The sequence below is a fragment of the Lethenteron reissneri genome, chromosome 42 (genome assembly GCF_015708825.2).
Source record: "Lethenteron reissneri isolate LAM-NWPU_2019-01 chromosome 42, ASM1570882v1, whole genome shotgun sequence".
Classification (NCBI taxonomy): Eukaryota; Metazoa; Chordata; class Hyperoartia; order Petromyzontiformes; family Petromyzontidae; genus Lethenteron; species Lethenteron reissneri.
In genome coordinates this window covers 12,643,240-12,663,919 of record NC_083820.1, presented here as the reverse complement: position 1 = coordinate 12,663,919, position 20,680 = coordinate 12,643,240, and the positions used below count along the sequence as shown (strand labels likewise).

The window sequence follows — 20,680 nt, the reverse complement described above, 5'->3', positions numbered from 1 at the left end:
TGACAACAGCAGCCACTGACAAAAACAAGCAGTGGGGATGTAAATACATAAATGAGTGCCAGGAAATAAATACATTTTAGCGTGCGGCTGTGGCAGCAATTGCTAGCAGCCCAGGCCACATTTGAAGGCTCCTGACCGCAGACTGAGCGCTCGCACCACTTACGAGGTGGCAGACTCGCGGTGCCGACAAGCGCCGGCTCCCGACAATAGAAAGCGATTCGAGGCCAAATCCACGTGCGGCGAATCTGAATTCACATCGCGGTCCAGTAGATTCAACGGCAACGCTGGCATAAGGCGGCAGCAGCATTAGATGACGACTCGGAAACGCGTGGACTGATGGAGGCGACGAGGAGGAGGCCCCAGCAAGGTGTGGGGACATCAGCGAGAAAATGGCACCGGCGGCTATGCTGCACGTGGCCTCTGCAGCGCAGCCCTGTGGTGGCAGCAGCGAGGGTTGGTGAAGCACACGCAATCCTGACACTCCGTCCATCGCCGACCGCGTCGGGGTCCCCATCTCCTGGCTTTCCAGGGTGTGATGGCAGTGCAGCAAGTGGATTCATTCCATCTGCAACCCATCTCTTGCGCCGGTTACGGGGTTTGAGTGTTATTTCCTCCGCACGAGTGGGGTTTTTCCAGGTACTCCAGTTTCCGTCTGCTCTGGCTGCCTTCCGACTCCGAATCGCTCTCTCCCTCTTTCTCCCTGAGCTGAGAGTGATCGACAAAACCGTGCGCATCACGAATTCGAAATTCTCATGGTGACGATGATGACCGTCAAGAGTGGGGGCTGCTGCGGCTGCTGCTGCCGCCGCCGCCACCGGGTCCACGGAGCCCGCGGCCTCCGTGAAGCGGCCCGGCGGCAGCAAGCGGTGGCAGAGTTCACGGGCGGCGAGCCGGCGCACGGCGCTTCAGGTGGAGGAGCGACGTGAAGGCGCTCGCGCCGACTAGTCGAGGGGCGACGAGCAGGGGGAGTGAGCAGCCTCCACACCAGCGAGGCTTGGAGCTCGGGCCCCTGTCCTGGACGCGCCGGGGCACCTGGCCCCCTCACACCAACGCCGCTGGGTCGGAATGCGCCGCGGAGGAGTTCGCGGCGGAGAGAAGCGGGGGGCTCACAAGGACCCCCTCCCTCCCCCGTGCTGCGCTATCTCTCCCCCTCCCTCCCCCCCCGTAATCCCCTTTATCTGTGGGCACACAGCATCTCATGCTCCCCCCCCCCCCCCATTTCCTCGTAGCAGACAATGAGCTTGTTCCTGGGCAATGCGTATTATCCGCCAGTTGTTTCGGGTTTATTTCTACGAACACGGCCATGGGGTGTGCTCGAAACCCTGACGCCGCCTACACGCGCATGTTAGTGTGCGCGTGTTTGTGTGCGTGTGTGCGCGTGTGTGCGCGTGTTTGTGTGCGCGTGTTTGTGTTTATTTGAAACTCAGTTCCTGGGCATGGTGCCCAAAGGCCAAAAACGCCAAGCAGCCACCAACTGTCGAAGTTGTAATACACGAGAGTTATCAACACATTTGTTGAATTGAGCGATGTTATTTTAAGAGCTTTGGAAAAAGAGACGATGGGAGGGAAATTGCAAAGTGGAGCAGCGCGAGAGAAGATGCGTAAAGAGAAGTGGTGTGACCTGCAGCGTGGTGATTGCACACCGCGTGTGGGTGACGAGACGGAACGGCCTGCATGTGGTGGTCACCACAATGACCGCACCGTCCTCTCAGGCGCACTGCGGCCTTCCCCAGAGCTCGGCAGCACCACACGGCCCAACAGCCTACCTGCTACCACGAGACATCTGTCTCCTTGGCACGAGTAAGAACTTGTGAACGTGTGTGTTTACATACAAACGTACACAAGCGCACACCACTAAAGGAAGTGACTATTTTCAGTAAATATCTGCATAATTTTGAAAGGTTCCAGCTCCCACTAAAATATAAAAAAATGCCAAAGAGAAATTGGATTTTCACCGCAGGTAAGCCAATGCATGAATCCTGCTCAATATGAAGTCATATTCAGAAATGTTGACCGACAGGGAGCTTCATACACGATTAATTGTATAAAATCTCCACGTGTTGGCATGCGTTATATCCCTGCCACGCAGTAAGCCGAGGCATGCAGTCTTCACCGATTTCCTTTCCGCATGTCGTTCCTTACAGACACGATAATTCTAAAATGCACCGCCTAATTTTCACAACATCGGTGACACGCGTCAAGGACGTCAATATCTTGAAGCGCCTGACAAATGGGTGGGGACGGAGACGGTGTGGCGGCGGTCGTGCTCACAAACGGGCGCCCACGGCGGCGGCAGCGGCGTGGGTTCAATATTCACGGGGATGCGACGCCCGCGTCAACACTGCCAATATCTCTCTGCACAGTCTTCTGGGAGAGCCGAGCACTGGCGATGACATGTCCCATTTCCTTGTTTGTTTGTACACACAATATCCCAACTCAAAAACACAATTTTAGATTTTCTAAAGGAAAAACTGAACGGCGGTGCGTCCAGGGGCTCACTATCTCTCGTGTGACTACATGCGGCAGAGGCCCGTACAGACTCGACTTCCTGTTTTTCGTAAAACCTTATAAGCCCCCGTTTATCTGTGTGCCTGAACACGCGGTTATCTCCCCAGCCGTCCGACCGGCAGTAATGAAATTTTCATTGAAGACCCACGTCCGTGATAACTTCCACGAGATTGCTTCGGATGTCAAAAGGACAAAGGTCGGAGGTCACTCCGCTCCCGTGAGACGCCGTCCGGGGACGAGGAGGGAGTTACAGGTAACACTCGCGTCCTGGCACCATTGCTCCGGCAGCTCCGGATCGTTTATGCAAAGCATCGGCCCCTGGCAATCGCCTCGACTCGTAGCGAAGGGATCCTCGAGCAAGCAGAGCCCACGGCCACTCTGCACACACCACGGCCATCAAAGAAAATAGACCCCACGGCAAACTGGCCAATCCATTCGAGTTACTCACAGCCAATACATTTTAAACTTCTATCAACACCAATATAGAAATATAAACACGTGCTCCAGACAACGCCGATACAAAAACGCCATGAATACGAGCAGTGCCAGGTGCTAAATGCGAATTCTGACACCTTAAATATTCACCGTGAAGCTCGTTGCGGAAACTACTTGGCACGTTACACAACTTATTTTGCTTTTCGCACGCTTTCACTTCTGAGAAAAAACGGCAGCGCTCATTATTCCCAAGCGTCAAATCGCAGCTGGCAGGGGAAGGGTGAGAGGCAGGACCGCTACGCATCACGCACAAACACGCGTACACACACGCACACACACGCACACACACACACACGCCGGTACACGTGTGTACGCGCCCAACTGACTCGCCTGCTCCCACGGCGAGATTTACAGTCGTAGCCGAGCTGCTCTGCGCCCGTCCACTCACTCCGCATCTGTTTCCTTTGATAAGAATCCGCAAGCCAAGGGAGAATGCGAGCGGCATCCCCCACCGTGCACAAACACACACACTCTGCACACACCAATACACACTGCACACACCACTCCGCCCCACCATCCACCCCACCCGCCTCGCTTGCTCCCACCCAGCATGTGAGCCTCACGTCGTCGCACCGAGCGACTTCCTGCGAACAAAAGGGGCTGTTGCGCATGGGGTGGTGCGTGCTCAACAAAGACAAAGACCTCCTGCATAGCCTTTAACGGACTGTTAGGGCAAGGGTTGTTAGCGAGCACCTATTAAGACAGAAATGGCGCACAAAAGTGTGGTGTGGCCAGAACCATGCCCGGCTGTGTTTGTCTCCCCAATCCTGTTGTTTAGATACATTGCATCAGGTACTCATCTAAGGCTGAGTCGACCTAGAGTTCGTAGCACAGCGTGCTACCCACTGTGCCACCACTCCTTAACAACTACACTCCCGCGTGCTCTATACACTGTTACACGCGTGTACAAATACATGTGCGTAGGTCGTTGGGGAAATGTCTGTTATTAGTGAGCACCTATTAAGGCCATCGTGGCAACACTACCCACACCTGCCCCACGCACACTAGAATATGACAAACAGTAAAACATTGAACCTCACATGCTCGCTTCAATGCATGTATCGTGACTGCAAGAATCTACTATATTTAACAGCACGATGCACCCTAAATTATCCTATTGTTGGTGGAGGGCTTGCCTCTATTCACTCGCCCCCTCCAACCTGAGTCTGTTAGGTTGTGGAGCTACGGCCCCATTTGCCAGGTGTGTAGGTGGCACCTGCACAACTATACAGCTCCCAGCTCACCCGCTCACCCCACTCACCAACTCACCCTACCTCGCCCACTCCTCCGCTCACCCCACTCACCAACTCACCCTACCTCGTCCACTCCTCCGCTCACCCCACTCGGCCTGCATGAGCCAGGGTGGTGACTACCCGGTGGTGACTGCCCGGTGTCGTCACCGGCTGGACGCCACCACGCTGCCGCTTATCTCACCGACAGAGATAATCCGCGGTGACTCCAAACCACTTGGGGGGGATCGGAGATGCCCCGTGCTGGCGAGAGCAGGGGCAGAAGAGATTTGCTGCCACGATATCCGTAAATAATATCATTAAAACGTGCCGACACGACGCAGCAGAACGTTGTGTAACCTCAAGAGTCGATGATTATTGTGGAGATAGTGGCGCAATTGGAGACGGGGAAGCTGGCGCCTTAATGTGTATGGGGCCGCCCTCCTGCCACGCTGGGAGAAGCCAGCACGGCTGCTGTGGCCCAGCACCCAGATTTGCGAGCCTTCCGAGGGTCTGCTTGAAAAACAGCGTGCACTTAACGCGAACAGCACGCAATAAACTACGACACCCGGCATACATAACAAACACGCAGAGGCTGTCCCAACAATAGCTCCAAGGGATAATGACTACAGCTGGCCGCCTCACAGCACAGGTGCGCTCATGTGCAAATATACTCAATGAGTCACCGGGCCACCCTGGCTGGGAGACTCATTACACACACACACACCTGCCCCCTACACTCCCACAAGTACAAACAGACGAAAGCATCCATATGCACACACACGCACACAAAGGCTCCACACCCGTGTTGTTGTGGACTCGGACCACCTCGTCCACTCTGCGTCGAACCACCGCACCGCAGGTCGAACCACTGCCCTTTCTGCGTCTTCCCCTCGCAGCGCTCCACTGTGGAGTTCTCCCACACCGTCGCCCTTCTCAAGCCCTTACAACAATATTCCTGCTCTATTCACAACACGCGGCAACGCGTGCCTAGTACAACTTCGAGAGTGCAGTTTGATGCATGTACGTAAGTTGCATTTCTTTCGCACTGTACGCAACCAACCATGCTCATTTGAGGCGTTGCTCGCCACCTACTCTTTTAAACCTCTGCACCAAGTTTGGCCGTGAGCACTGCGGCCGTGTGGCCACCTGGCTACGGAGCCCAGGGAGGGGTCCTCAGTCACAAGGCCGGCTCAAGGACATTTCCTCAGCTGTCACCCTTGACCTCGAACAGGAATGATACACTATACAAAGAACCTGCGTATTAAACTGTGCTGCTCCCAGGGGCGAACCTTGTAGGGAACCGGCCACGTTGATCAACGGATTTCCCAAAACCCAGCGCTTCAACCCGACGCTTTAAGGCTAAATCTTGCCGACCGAGGCAATGAAGTTGCACGTCACGGCCGGCCTTGACCACGGCCTCCACAAGATAGGGCCCTGGCCTTTCCCTCGGCCGCAGCCTCTCAGCCTCGGCCCCACGGCTCGCGACGTTGCAGCACGAGCGCCGGCGCTGTCGTGGGGGCGTCGGTCTCACCTGCACAGCGCGTGCGCGTGACGAGCGGCGGCCCCGGCGCCCCCGTGCCGCCCTCCCCGGGCCGCGTGAGCAGCAGCCGGATCTCGTACTCCGTGTCCGGGTCCAGGTGCCACAGCTTGAAGACGGGTGCCGCCACGGGGTACACCTCGGTCCAGTTGCCCTTGGTGGCACGCCACACCACCTCCTTGGCTAGCACGGGGCCCTCGCCGCGGATGGAGTTCACGTTCAGGTTGATCCACAGCGTTGTGGGCGCCACGCGCACCAGCAGAGGCGGCGCCACGGGGCTAGGCGGCTCTGCCGGGTGAGAGACACGGAGATGGAAATGATGGAGCGATGAATCGGTGTTTAACGCGTGCATTTCGCAAACGATATAGCAGAATTTGGATTAGGCCGCGTCGTGATCTGGACGTAATTTTGTTGTAAAACCCTCCGCCACCCTAAGCAGGCAAACAAAATAAACTGTCGCGCGGTGTGAATAATAATCATTCCATTTACTGCTGCGCAGGTTTTCCGCTGCCGCGAAGCTCTCCGATGTGTTGTCGGAATGAACCGTCTATTTTTCGGCACAATGTCTGACGTTTTGCTCCATAGCACTGGAAGCTATTCAGGAGCCGAGTTCTCACACTGAAGACGCTGAACTGAGTCCAGTTCCTAAAGAGATTCCCAGTGAAATCTCGCACGTTGTGCGCGAACAAGATGCATAAATGATTGTAATTTTTGTTATCATCCAGCAGTGGATTAATCATGGCTGATGATGACTAAACCATTTTAACCCAGCGAGCGAGCTCAGCATTGCCATCGATCTGTCACAGTCAGCCCGCTCTGGCCTTATTAACACGCTGCTAATGAACAAATCCCAAACCGATTTGTAACTCGTGTGTGTTTTACTGCGGCGACATTAACTCTTTTGCATGGCTGGGAAAACCGAGATAATCCGACAATTAAAGTGCGGTGAGATAAGGAGCGTTTCACAGCCAATGAGGAGCATGTGGTTGATTTCTTCAGACACAGGGCAGACGCTCAATATCAAAGGATCTCCTTTTCAAAACCTTTCCTGTGAAATATCACATTCACGAGTGAGAAACACTAACATTTTTTTAAATAGAACATTGTTCCAAAATAACATAACCTTAAATGTGGCAAGTGGTATCAGAACTTATCCTGGGCCTCCCCCCTAGGTCGAATCGGCGTTATACGAGCACCAGGTGCGATGTGTCAACATCAGCACCTGGGAGACATGAGCAGCTGTGCGTGGCGTTTGGCCACCCACTCACATGGACACACGCCCCATGTGCATTGTCCAGATATGAGCAAAAAGCATGCAAATTACAATTTACTGGAGGAAATGTAATAAGACACAAATGGTCAATTACATGAAGGTGTGAGATTTACATTTCAAACAGGTAAAAGGTAAAGATGCATCCCTGCAATTGCTTCCTCAGCTTGCAGAGGAAGGCTCCTCCACAGGAGGGAGTTCACCGGAGTTTAATTTTGATGTTTTACCTACGTGACTTTACCGAAAACACCTAAGAATATGAGTTCACCAGAGTCCATCCAGAGGGTAATTTGGCCTACTCTTCCACTCTGGCTAGATGCCTTGTCAGAGGTCCACACACGCCTTGCCCCGCAACAGCAGAAGCTGCCGATGGTGAGGTGCTGCAAACCCATTGGCTCTGCTGGGTGCCCCAGCGTCTCCACTGCCATGCCAGGAGGTCGAACATCGTGACGATGGTGCGTAGTGGATCGTGATGATGGTGCGTAGTGGATCGTGATGATGGTGTGTAGTGGATCGTGACGATGGTGCGTAGTGGATTGTGATGATGGTGTGTAGTGGATCGTGACGATGGTGCGTAGTGGATCGTGATGATGGTGCGTAGTGGATCGTGATGATGGTGTGTAGTGGATCGTGATGATGGTGCGTAGTGGATCGTGACGATGGTGTGTAGTGGATCGTGATGATGGTGTGTAGTGGATCGTGACGATGGTGCGTAGTGGATCGTGACGATGGTGTGTAGTGGATCGTGATGATGGTGTGTAGTAGATCGTGATGATGGTGCGTAGTGGATCGTGACGATGGTGTGTAGTGGATCGTGACGATGGTGTGTAGTGGATCGTGATGATGGTGTGTAGTAGATCGTGACGATGGTGCGTAGTGGATCGTGACGATGGTGTGTAGTGGATCGTGACGATGGTGTGTAGTGGATCGTGACGATGGTGTGTAGTGGATCGTGACGATGGTGCGTAGTGGATCGTGACGATGGTGTGTAGTGGATCGTGATGATGGTGCGTAGTGGATCGTGACGATGGTGTGTAGTGGGTCGTGATGATGGTGTGTAGTGGATCGTGACGATGGTGTGTAGTGGATCGTGATGATGGTGCGTAGTGGATCGTGACGATGGTGTGTAGTGGATCGTGACGATGGTGTGTAGTGGATCGTGATGATGGTGCGTAGTGGATCGTGACGATGGTGTGTAGTGGATCGTGACGATGGTGTGTAGTGGATCGTGATGATGGTGTGTAGTAGATCGTGACGATGGTGCGTAGTGGATCGTGACGATGGTGTGTAGTGGATCGTGACGATGGTGTGTAGTGGATCGTGACGATGGTGTGTAGTGGATCGTGACGATGGTGCGTAGTGGATCGTGACGATGGTGTGTAGTGGATCGTGATGATGGTGCGTAGTGGATCGTGACGATGGTGTGTAGTGGATCGTGATGATGGTGCGTAGTGGATCGTGACGATGGTGTGTAGTGGGTCGTGATGATGGTGTGTAGTGGATCGTGACGATGGTGTGTAGTGGATCGTGATGATGGTGCGTAGTGGATCGTGATGATGGTGTGTAGTGGATCGTGACGATGGTGTGTAGTGGGTCGTGATGATGGTGCGTAGTGGATCGTGACGATGGTGTGTAGTGGGTCGTGATGATGGTGTGTAGTGGATCGTGACGATGGTGTGTAGTGGGTCGTGATGATGGTGCGTAGTGGATCGTGACGATGGTGTGTAGTGGGTCGTGATGATGGTGTGTAGTGGATCGTGACGATGGTGTGTAGTGGATCGTGATGATGGTGCGTAGTGGATCGTGACGATGGTGTGTAGTGGATCGTGACGATGGTGTGTAGTGGATCGTGATGATGGTGTGTAGTGGATCGTGATGATGGTGTGTAGTGGATCGTGACGATGGTGTGTAGTGGATCGTGACGATGGTGTGTAGTGGATCGTGATGATGATGTGTAGTGGATCATCATCACCGTGACCTCTGCGGCTGCACCTTTGACACGGAAGGGCACGAGGTTGGAGACGCTTGACCCCCCGCGCGTCTTGGCGACGCAGCGGATGCGGTCGTCGGGGTCTCCGCTCGCCGTGCGCAGCGCGAACGTCGCCGTGAAGCGCCGCGAGCGTGCCACACTCACCGGCACGGGCACATCCTCGCCGTGCTGCCTCTGAGAACCGGCGGCAGCAGAACAGGAAACAGCGGCAGCAATGGCCGTTGCGCGCGAGAGGCACGAGCGGAAGCACAAGCAGAGGGAGCAATCGAACCCATGGCAGCAGCAGCAGGAGGAACGGCAGCAGCGACAGAGGCCAATGTACAAGCAGCAGGAGCAGCAGTGACAGAAACAAACACAAGGGTTACAATCACACAAGAGACACACAAGTGACAGCAGCAGCAGCACAACAAAAAGCAGTGACAACACTTTGATGAATAAAACATTTGGTTATCGGTTGCATCCAATGCATTTTTAATTAGCGACAGATGACTCTAACCGAGGGGGTTTCAAAATAAATAGCACACATCGGCAGTGACGATGATGCCTGGTACCACTCCGTGGCCTGCAGCAACAGGAGAGGAGCGGTGAGTCCGCACGTGGCCCGCCCCATTGTTTTATTATTCACCACTTCCGTCCGTGCCTCTTTCCCGCACTGCGCACTTGTCTCAGTCACAGTGTTGGTTAAGCCCACACGCTAACCCCCTCGCCAAAATGAGTAAAAAACAAACGTCGCTGGAGAGCTTCTTTGAAAAGGGAAAAGACCCAATGATGACCCCCCCCCCCCCCCCGTGAAAAAATTGTCTTCCACAAAACCGGTCCCTGTTGCCAAAAAGGTTTACGGTGTAAACGGCTGGCCATGATGAAGATGCTGTAAGTTGAGCAAAATGTATTTTATTCAAACATAAACGAAAAGCATTCACAAGACCCGGCTGAACGCTGGTTTTCAAACAACCCCACGCTCAGTTAAAGCTGAACATCACATTTGGACCACGTCTCCCACCGACATGCCACGCAGCGGTGCCCGACAGCGACGAGGACGCGTGCTACGGCGCAACGATCCGTCGATTAAAATCGAATCCCACGCTCGGGATGCTCGCGCGTGACAATACATTATTCATGACTTGTGCAATTTCTATGCCCATATTTTGTTTGTGTTAATGGAGTGAAAATAACTACAAATAAACAATAAATAATGAGAAGTAATGCATCATCAATTGCCTAAAGAGTGTGTTTTTTTACGCAGTCATTGGTGATTGGGCTGGTGATTCTGGCCAATCACAGGCAGCTGAGACCTGGAGTTGAACCTCGGGCTTAGTGGTGAGTCACCCGGCCACCTCCCATGGATTCCTTTCCTCTGCAAACGAGTGGAGCAATAGCTGTAACAGCAACGTCATCAAGTATGGTGAGCTAACAATGACCACAACAACAGTGGAAACATTGGCATCAACAACTCCGGAGAAAGCCATTACAAACGCACAGCGAGCGCACAATGAACAACATGAAACATTTGGCGTGAGCTGCAGTGCTGGGTCAATGTCTCTCTCTCTCAAAGAGGCGGCAACGGCACGGTCAGTGCCATGGGTTTCGACCGTGTTTACGTTTTAAATCTGTTTACATTCCTCTTCGATTAAACATCAAGTTCCCACTCACGAAAAGGAGGAGGAGCAGGAGGGGGACACTTTCTGCGGAATGCCACAAGCAGGACATGGTCTGCAGGGGCCCACGACGTCCATCGTGCCTCGCTCGCTGTGGCAAAAACCAAGGCCACAACAAGATGTAGGGACAAAAGGGCGGGTAAACGAGAAACCGAATCAACCATTTAGGGTTCAATGATGAGAGTGGCGTAGGCGGACAGATGAGGGGGTGGTGGTGGGGGGAGTTTGAATACTCCGCATCCGCATTCGCCATTCGGGGCAAGGGACAGGGGGTAAATTCTACTGCGCGGGGAAGAGCCACATGACCACAGCTGGCGCTACGCGTGCGTCATCCTCACAGGGGTTGCTAGGTTGTAAAAAAACCCATCAAAACCTTGCCAATTAGAAACAGAAGAAGACCATCGTGCGGAAAATGTGAAGGCAAATTTTCCACAAAATTATCGTTTTGCTGGAATTAGACGTTTTGAGAAGAGCCCATTATCACGCTGCGTGTATTTTGTCCGTCGTAAAGTGGCAGGCGACGTGGTGTGCGTCGTTCCGTGCACGGGGCTTCATGAGGCCACACTGGAAATGCTCACGCTGCCGTCCCCTGCACAAAACTGTAAACACGTAAACACGCTACTTGAACACAGCTCCCCGCAGATGTTCTTAACCTTATATGAACCTTAAAGACTACGAAGAGGACACTGCAAAACAGCTTTGCGGCAAGGAGAAGTCACAACCTCTGTGAGAGGTCAAATTGTCCGTTGAGAGGCGGTTGTGAGAAGGCATGTTTAATAACTTTTATAAAATAAACACAGCATGGAAAGCCTGTCAAGTCTGAAGGTTATGACCTCATGGACAAAAATAGCTTTAAAATAATTGACGATGCGAGAGCTAGGAGTATAACCTCTGACCTGGCAACGGGGAAGTGTTTCAGCCATCCCATTGCAAGGTCCCCAATCCGGGCGTTGTTTATTTTGTTTAATCCAGCTCCCTCAGCCTGCAGCGGCGGCGGCGGCGACAAGCGGCGCAGTTGAAGCCGCGAGGGAGCGGCCTCGGGAAATTGGTGAATTAGAGCGCTTGTAGTGCAACAACGAGGCTGCCCAGCGGGAGGGACCCGTTGGCCCGGGGCCTGATTAACCCCTCGCATCTACAAGGCCCCTGGTAGAGACATTTAATTTGATCGCTATCGCTTAGGCTCGCTAATATTTAGCCGGCAAGCGGGCACAACCATGGAGATTTTTGTGACTTTTCATGGCAGCTGAAGCTCAAAGTTAAGGCAAGGGGAAAAAATGTCTGAAAAAAATATATAAATCCACCTCGTCATTTTTACTTTTTGGCAGCTTGCTGCTGGTACAGTGTGGAAAAACCTCATACAGCTCACGGCAGCGGGGGTCGTGGTTTGGGAGATGCACACAATGGCAGGAAATGTTGTCCAGCGCACGTTGTTTACCGGGAGACGGGTGCCACGTTGTCAGACGTGGCCTCGCCAGTGACCCCAATGCCCGTCGTCTCAGTAATCCCCGTGGATAAAAGCGTAGGTCAATGGCCAAACACTTTTTGATTTTGCGAAAAGTACCTGGAAAAATCTATAAAATGTAGGCTTTAACAAGTGACTTCAATGGAAAAACAATGATGACCACAATCAGCCAGCCAGTCCAGCAAACAACACAATGTCCGAACAATTATGTTTTAGCTGATGACACAGTCTAGAAAACAACCGATGGATGCGAACTACAGGAAATGACTTAAGAGCTTAATAGAGATGGTGCAAAGTCGGGATCCTGAGAAAAACAAAGGTCATGCACAACGAGTTCACGAAACAATGGGAGATATGTCAGAGTGACACAACAATAACACACAGCGGAGTGTGTGTACCTCGGAGTGTGTGTACCTCGGAGTGGAGTGTACCTCGGAGTGGAGTGTACCTCGGAGTGGAGTGTACCTCGGAGTGGAGTGTACCTCGGAGTGTGTGTACTCGGAGTGTGTGTACTCGGAGTGTGTGTACTCGGAGTGTGTGTACTCGGAGTGTGTGTACTCGGAGTGTGTGTACCTTGGGCAATTATCAATGGTGGACCGGGATTACAAATAATTAAATAAATAGGTGAGTGACAGCAGGTTGGGGTGTCTGTAAAACCAACAATAAACACAAGACAGGAACACACGGTTTAGGGAACATGTAATCAGGTTGATGGTGGGTATATCTAAGGTATATCTACTGTATACATCAACATTCGGATTCGGGACCACACGGTCACGTCAGAGATTGGGAGTCGAGCGGGGCAGGACCCCCCCCACCTCGCTCCGAGCAGGGACGACAGCCGCTGCTCGAGACTATCGATGAAGTGGCAGACAGACGAGAGGTGGCACGACGAGGTTGTCTGCTGTGTCGGAGGTGCAAGGATTGTCAATGGCTTGGGAAAGCCTTTATCCATCAGGGGAAATATCTCGTGGCTGATGGTGATGATGATGATACAACGCTTAAAGAACCCTACAAAAACCAACGTTTACTTGTAGAAAAACCCTAAAGCCATTAAATGGTAACTTCCGTGCAATATGTGAGCTTAGCTTTAAAAATGCTTTGATCTGATTGTACAGCTTGACCCATTTATAGATACCCTAATGATGTATCGCAAGCCTTTTACTTTCTTCTCAACAGTTGATTGGATATTGTGGAAGCCACGGCTATGATTGCGTGCCAGGAGAGGGCTGAACTCGTTACAAGCCGTATCGAGGTCGTCGGGAGACGCTGGTGGGGGTTTCATTCAAACTACGTTTTCTACTCTCCGCTTTCTCCCTCTTATGTCCGTGGAGCGTCTCTAAAAAGGGTCACCCCAGGCCGGAGACTCGCGGCTCGAGGACACGGCACGGCACGTTCATCGCTTCTGGACGCCAGAGGGCGGACCGGGGCGCCCCAGCACGGCGGACCTCGGGCCGCTCGGCGTGCGAGCGCCTTCCTCGTGGGCGACGTGCGCGCATCGCACAGACACGTCGCACAGACACGTCGCACAGACACGTCGCAGACACGTCGCACAGACACGTCGCACAGACACGTCGCTCAGGAACCACGCAGCGGTGAGAGTTGCCTACCGCCTGGGAGAGGCCTTCGTCCAGCAGTAGATCGATCGTGGCTGACGACGACGACTATTATTGAATTAAAATTAAACAGGTACATTGGCAAAATAGTGCGAAGATGGATTTGGATCGGATCGATGGGGGGGGGGGGGTGAGTAATCGGGGTCGAGTTGGCGCGAGGTCGCTGCCCACAACCCGGAGGTGCTTCGTCAATGGGCGACAGCCTCCTCAGATTTTTAAAAGAAAATAACATCGACCGGTTTTTAGGACTTTTAAGCCCATTTCCTCAGACACGTGTTTGAGGCTCGCTGCCCCGGCTTATGCACAGCTTCATGTGTGAGATTATTCATTAGATTTTGGTCAATGTTTTTTTTCTTCCAAATACTTAAAGACAAAACGAGATCATACTCGATTTGGTGCAAAGAGAATGGTGCCGTAGCCTCCGCTTCAAAGAAGTGGATGTAGCAGCGATCTAATTATGTGTACTACATTGTTTTAACTACACCTTGCTGATAAGACGTGAGATAAGTGGGTACTGGTGTGAGGGGGTCTTGCCCCATACAGAAATGCCACTGGGAAGCATTACATATGGAGGCCCCAACGGCCAACAGATCAGGTTTCAGGAACGTTATTAAATCATGGTGACCGATGGACGACACTGGTGACGGAATGGCAGCCAAAGGAGTGAACGCGCCCAAGAGCACGACCACCACGGAGGCGGAGCGACGAATCGGTTCGCGTGCAAGAGTGAGATGGACTGTAGCAGCAGCACGGCACCGTCGGGGGTGGCGATGGCCCGGGAAGGCCTCCATCCAGCAGTGGATAGACAATGGATGACAACGACGATGACCGTATTCAACGACAGACTATGCTCGCTGTCCATGAAATTCGCACTCGAGATTGAAAATTCTCTCATGCGGAAAAGCTGCAATTTGAGGTGTGACAACATCCGGACGCAGAAGCGCATCCAACTCGAGGGTTAGTCGCATGCGCCGAGAGCTCCGCAATGTTGGAGCGCAGCCCTGCCGATGCGTTTAACCTTCTTAGAAGAATCACAAATCCGCAGAGACGGCGCTCCACCGAGGGGAAGGGCCGCGCGGCACCGCGCCCGGCGCCGCCGCAGCCAGGGACCGGTTTAATGCCGCGATGTCAGCCACGGACATCTGGTGTCGGCTCATGGACGCGAGCCATGCGGAGTCCCCCCACCCCCTACCCCCGCCCCCATTTGTGCCCCCCCCTCGGCCGCGTCTGCTGCCAGCGGATCACCCTGCGACCGCCGCCGCCGCGTGACCCTGGCTGGGTGCGACACAGGAGCCCGGCGCGCTTGTCTCTCGCTCCTTGCTCTCGTGTTCAAGGGTTGTGCCACTCGTTGTTTGGTACGATATCCGACGTTCCCCATCAGAGAGACACGTGGCAACACAGTCATATTGATCTTTGCTGCTCTATCGCTACTTGTGAAAAAAAAATGAAAATAAATCGACCGCACTGTGTGCGTGTGGGATGATCAGCGGTACACAAACAGCTATGCACCCACAAACACGCAGACGAAATGCCCCATATAGCCTGGGACACGTGCTGTTAATGACCAGCTATTTGCGCTGTATGCAAAGCCTGTCACAGCACAGAAAGGGTGAGTGTCCAGCACCATCTGTCGCCGCCTTTGTCTCCCCACTGCTGAGGTACTCATTTATGGCACAGTAGACCTAGGGAAGGCCCCAGGAACAGTTCGCATATTTGTCATCCTTGACTGCGAGTGGGAATCTAACTCGTAGCACTGTGTTATACTCACATATACTCTCATAACAAACACAAAGCCACGAACACTGGTACCTGCGCCGCATGTTAATGGGCGTTTTATTATACATAAGCAGATGCTTGCGGGCCCTGTGCTCTGGGGCGGGACTGCAAGCACGGGTTGTTTGTGCAGCAAGGCAACGGTTGGTTTACGATGCTTCCAGGGATACTGGCACACGCACTCTGTTTGTACTGCGGAGACGAAGGGACACGCGCGCACACACACAGGGACACGGAGGCGGGGACACACCGGGCAGGTGCGTGACCTCAGACGACCCGGCGCGCCAGAGTTACCTGCAGCCAGATCTGCTCGGGCTCCTCCATCTTGCCTGCGAGGGAGCACTGCACGCTGGCGTTCTGTCCGGCGTTCACCTCCACGATGCTCATGAGCGGCAGGAAGTGCGGGACCTCGTCTGGGGTAGGGGTGACAATCAATCCGCCGTCTCGCGTCGTTCTACGGGGTTGCGCCGACACACGGAGGCCGCCCATCGAAGCCACGCGTAGGCTCCGGCCTGCTTTGCTCGCGGGATCTGACGAGATTGGATGATTCCGGGCGACTATTTTATTTCAAGCACGAATGACCCAAAATGCCAAGTGGCCAGCAACAAAGAGCATGGTTGAAGGTGCAAGCGATGAGGTGAAACAGTCAGTGTCTGGTCGACCAAGTCCTCCGCGTGAGCAGAGCGATCACACATTGCACAAAGAGCAAATTTTATGCTGAGTTAACCGAGAAGAGGTCCAGGACAAATTAGCATGATGTAATTGTAGCATCATGTGCAAAAAACATCAACAACAAAATGTTAATGTAAAAACGACACGCACGCATGCACAGCCATGCAGACACACATCAAGGTCAATTTGTCATGATGGCCGATGGTGGTGATGGCAGCGACCCTCTGCATTGCCTCATCTGCTGCTCAATCGACACCTGACCTCCAGGGTCTGCTCTTACAGACAGGCAGGAACAATTGACCGATTTCTATTTGACAGCCGCGTCTCCTCAAGATACACAACAAAGAAGGACGAGTGTCAGCCAGGAGGCGTTAATAATGGGGGGGGGAGGCTGAAGAAAATAACGACAATTCTCTCTCCAGATCAAAACTGCCAAGCCAGGAGCAACACAATGGCATGGAGGATCCGGTCACTTGGCGAGAGGGGAATGAGAGGAGGCGGCTCTGGTCGGCTCATGAATCGAGGCTAACGGGAGCAGCGATGCTTGACATTACAAATGAAAGGACGCGAGTTGAGACTCGTGGACAAGGAGACGTGAAGCGATCAGGATGGGAAAAAAACGCGGAGAGAGCAGAAGAGCCAGCGGTAGGCAGCAGCGGAGACGGGAAGCACTCGCCTCATTTCCCACAGAGCGAGCAGGCGCATAGACCCAATTTGCACGGAGCTTCGCTAAAGAACACCACCGCTGGCTGCCGGGCTCCGTGTTCCACAAATAAAACATCACGCCGGCCGGCCCCGGCGAACACGACCGCATCACTAATTAATGCTTTTTGATCAGCGAGCTCCCTAAGAAGTCTTCCCCGGGGCTGCGGCTGCTTCTGGCTGCAAGTCGCGGCAACTTTGGGAAGACGATTCAAGCGGCGGTGTTCAGCCGCACCTCTCTGCCCGACGGGACCGGAGCACGCTCCGTTTTGATCTACATTAATGCCACGCATAATGGAGCTGCCTGCGAGTGATGTAGAATAAGGTTAGCTTGATCTTTAAAAAAGAGAAAAATGTCTTTCAATGTTTTTTCCCCCCCTCTCCCCCCCCTCACTCTCCGCTTCTACGGAAACTCTCGCACCAACTCCGAGGGCGCCAACTTGAACGAGCGCGGCGGCGACCGTGCGCGGGCACCGAATTCCAGGTGCCGACGCTTCAGGAGGAGACCCTTCTCGTGTCGGATCGGTACAATAAACCGGTGCGGCGAGATGGCACCACGAGGCTGCTCCTATCTGGCCCGGGCCGCCGGCCCTGCTCCCGCACCGGAGTTAATTGCGTGTGCTCCCGCCCTAAATCCTGCCGAGTCCGAGCAGCGCAGACTAATTTCCAGCTGCCGCTGTTATTCCGACACCTTTTATGCTGCCTTTATTCATCACGGCTGTCTAGTTGGGAGGAGAGGCGCTGCGGATACGAACACTTTTGCCCGTAATCATATCGCTTGTCTGAGCAGGCCCCGCACGCCGTACATTTTGCTTAAACATAAAGAGCAATTAAACGCAGCCATTTATACAGCGCATCGCTTTAATAGCACGAGCGAACACACTTTTAAACGAAAAACACGTATAATTTATAAAGCATCAGCTGCTTCAAACAAACAATAAACGCAGCGCTAATAGGGAAATCTGTTGGGTCTAATCAACTTAATTACTACATTTGCATTTCAGAAGGTTGTGAATGGGTACTCGGAGAATATTAATAATTGAAGTGTAGCCTCGACAAAATCTTATTAGTTACTGTTCAGCGGTCGCCAATTACGTGCATTCAACATTAAGGGGCATGCGCAGCGTGCACACAAAGCAGCTCATATCAGTCAAGCGCCCATCAATCCGGAGTGTGCCAGGCAAGAGTGGTGCGTGGGAGGTAAAATAACATGGCACCGATATTATGTTTCACAACGGAATGGCATATGGCAAATGTAATTGGCGGTTGTGTTATTTAATTAAACATTCTAGGCTACGTCTGTTGCGTAGGGGAGCAGCGGTACAGCGGTTAGCACAATGCGCTGAGATTCGTGCTCGCCCATGGCTAACATCAGCAGCGAGAGAGTGGTATCTGAACAGTTCAGATGAGAGGAACGATCAAGAATGGAAAAGTAATCATCTTCATTATCGTCATGATCCCGTAATCATCAACCCATCATCCCAAAATCATAACCGTCATGATGATGACAAATACCCCAATCTATGACTCCATTGCGTCCTACATTTTAAACGAATCTCTGCTCTAGCCGCCGATGAGAGCGCTATAATCTAATGATGCGAAATAAATTTAAAGCATAAAATAAAATCCCCCGTGTAATAAAACGTCACGCTGGAGAGACAGAACGTGTGAAAATGAATCTCGAGCTTTGTCTGGAAGATAACCCTCGTCACTACGACCTCGGTATAGCAGCACACCCGCCTCGCTGGGTTTAAACTCCGGCTTGCGAGGTAATGGCGACCCCCCTTTGCTTCTTAGAACCTCTCGGACGAGCGTGGCCGAGGTGGAGGCAGAACCACCCACCGGTGTACGTTACACCTTCACTTCAAATCAGCGGTCCCCAAACTGTGCGCTGCTCCCCCATTGAGGGGGGCTTACATGACTCACGGGGGGGCGTAGGCTGCAGCATGGATACCGTGTGGGGAGAAATCTATAATTTGAATGGGAAACGTTATCATTACGTTGCCGCGTTGACTAGAGGTGTGTGGACACGTGACCTTCTTCGTTGTGTTCTTGGAGCTGTGGAGGGGGGCACGGAGCCCAGTGGCCTTGATCGGGGGGGCCGCCCTTCCGCGCGGGGAGAGGAGCACTGCTCAGTGTACAGAACACGGAGTCCCGGAAAACGTGAGCGGGGTGATGCAGGAACTTACTGCACGAGTACTCGTGAATGTGGACCTCTCCGATGGCCACGTACGACGCCTTCTGTTCAGAGATCTCCGCCTCAAACACGACCTTCACACCACAAAGCAGGAGCACGTGGCCCCGTGCATGCACGCAATCACACGCACGAGGACACGAGTGCATGCACACACGTGTACATGTGAATGCACGTACGTGCACACACGCACAAGTGTGGGCACATATTAACACCGTGCACACACGCATATCCGTACACACACACACACATGAAGTGCTCACACATGAATTCACACAAATACACACTCACGTACACGAGCACGCATACATACAAACAGACACACGCACACGCACATACATACGCCAGGTTATTGCTCCTACATTTCATTACACATCGCGCCGCGGATCAACATCACAATGGGCGGAACAGAATCAATATGAGGCAACGCGAGCGCGCAATAAGCTACGGTAATCTGCGAGAGATAGAGGCAAAAAAAAGTTTAAAATAAAATCGGGGAACATTGACGCTGAACCACGCAGCGACAATGGCCGAGATGCACGGTCATCGATTGGCGCGGCGAAAATGCACATGACTGCATCGCTAATTATCCACGAGCCGTCGCCGCGGAGGTGGGGGCGGAGAGGCCGCTCGTAGCCACTGGCTTTATCTTAAAATAGGCCTGTCATCGTCGCTTGCTCATCAGCAGCAGCAGCAGCAGCAGCGCGACTTCAAGATCGCGCGACACGAGGCCCAGTCAGCACGCAGACGATTCACTCAGACGTACTGCACGTGCGTGCATGTGTAAGTGACGTTAATGGAGTCGTGATGGCGTTAGCGCCAGCTCCCGTCACAAGAGTGTGTCTTGGGCCTCTGTCTGGCACCAGAGTAGCTATGGCATGGAAGCGGGCCCCAGAGGGCATGGTTCGGAGGACGTGACAGTCTGGGTGACCCCGAGAGGGCACGTGACCGGCAGAGGGTAGCGAGGGGGCACAAAGGGTGGCTTGAGGGACACGTGGTGCTCGGTCGAGAACCTTCTGGTGAGATCCAGAAGGGGGCGTGGCCACGCTCGGGAGCTTGAAGCGGAGGTCCCGAGAGCGACCGCTGCTGTCTGCTGGAAATAACCTGCCGTGCTACGTCTCCTCGATCTTTGGTCTTCGGTCGTCACGTTCAGCATCTTGGGTCAGGCAGTATGTTACTGACCTGACCCGGTTATGTAGTTACCCTGTTGGGGGTCTAGTTAACTGTTGTTGTACGTTATGTAGTTACCCTGTTGGGTTTGTCGAATAAACGAGTTTTCTCCAAGTTCAAGTGTGTGTCTCCGTGAAATACACTACACATGTGTATGCGTGTATGTATTACTGGGGCTGCAATGCCTTAAAAATTGGAGAAAGTATCCGCAACAAGCAGAGATTACTTCTTAAGTGAACTGCTGGGGGAGGGTGGCGTTTGTTTGCAGAATGCCCTTCGTGACATCATTACATCCGTCTGGTCCACAGGATGGATTCTGCAGGATTGGAAGGAAGTCCTGGTCGTTCCCTTTTTTTTTTACTCCCAGGGCATATTTCTCCTCAGTGTGAGGCCGGGAAAGGTCC

General features: G+C 53.1%; 1 protein-coding gene across 3 annotated transcripts in view; it reads right to left on the bottom strand.

Moving 5' to 3' along the window:
- The window catches only part of LOC133353037 (receptor-type tyrosine-protein phosphatase mu-like), a 161,209-nt gene that overhangs the window by 76,795 nt on the left and 63,734 nt on the right, over positions 1–20,680 (bottom strand). For all 3 annotated transcript variants that reach the window (XM_061569116.1, XM_061569118.1, XM_061569117.1), the window contains exons 4-7: positions 19,102–19,183; positions 15,833–15,951; positions 9,035–9,206; positions 5,767–6,060 (exon numbers count right to left, since the gene is read on the bottom strand). In XM_061569116.1, coding sequence (XP_061425100.1) covers positions 5,767–6,060; positions 9,035–9,206; positions 15,833–15,951; positions 19,102–19,183 — 667 coding nt within the window. The remainder of the gene's footprint in view (positions 1–5,766; positions 6,061–9,034; positions 9,207–15,832; positions 15,952–19,101; positions 19,184–20,680) is intronic.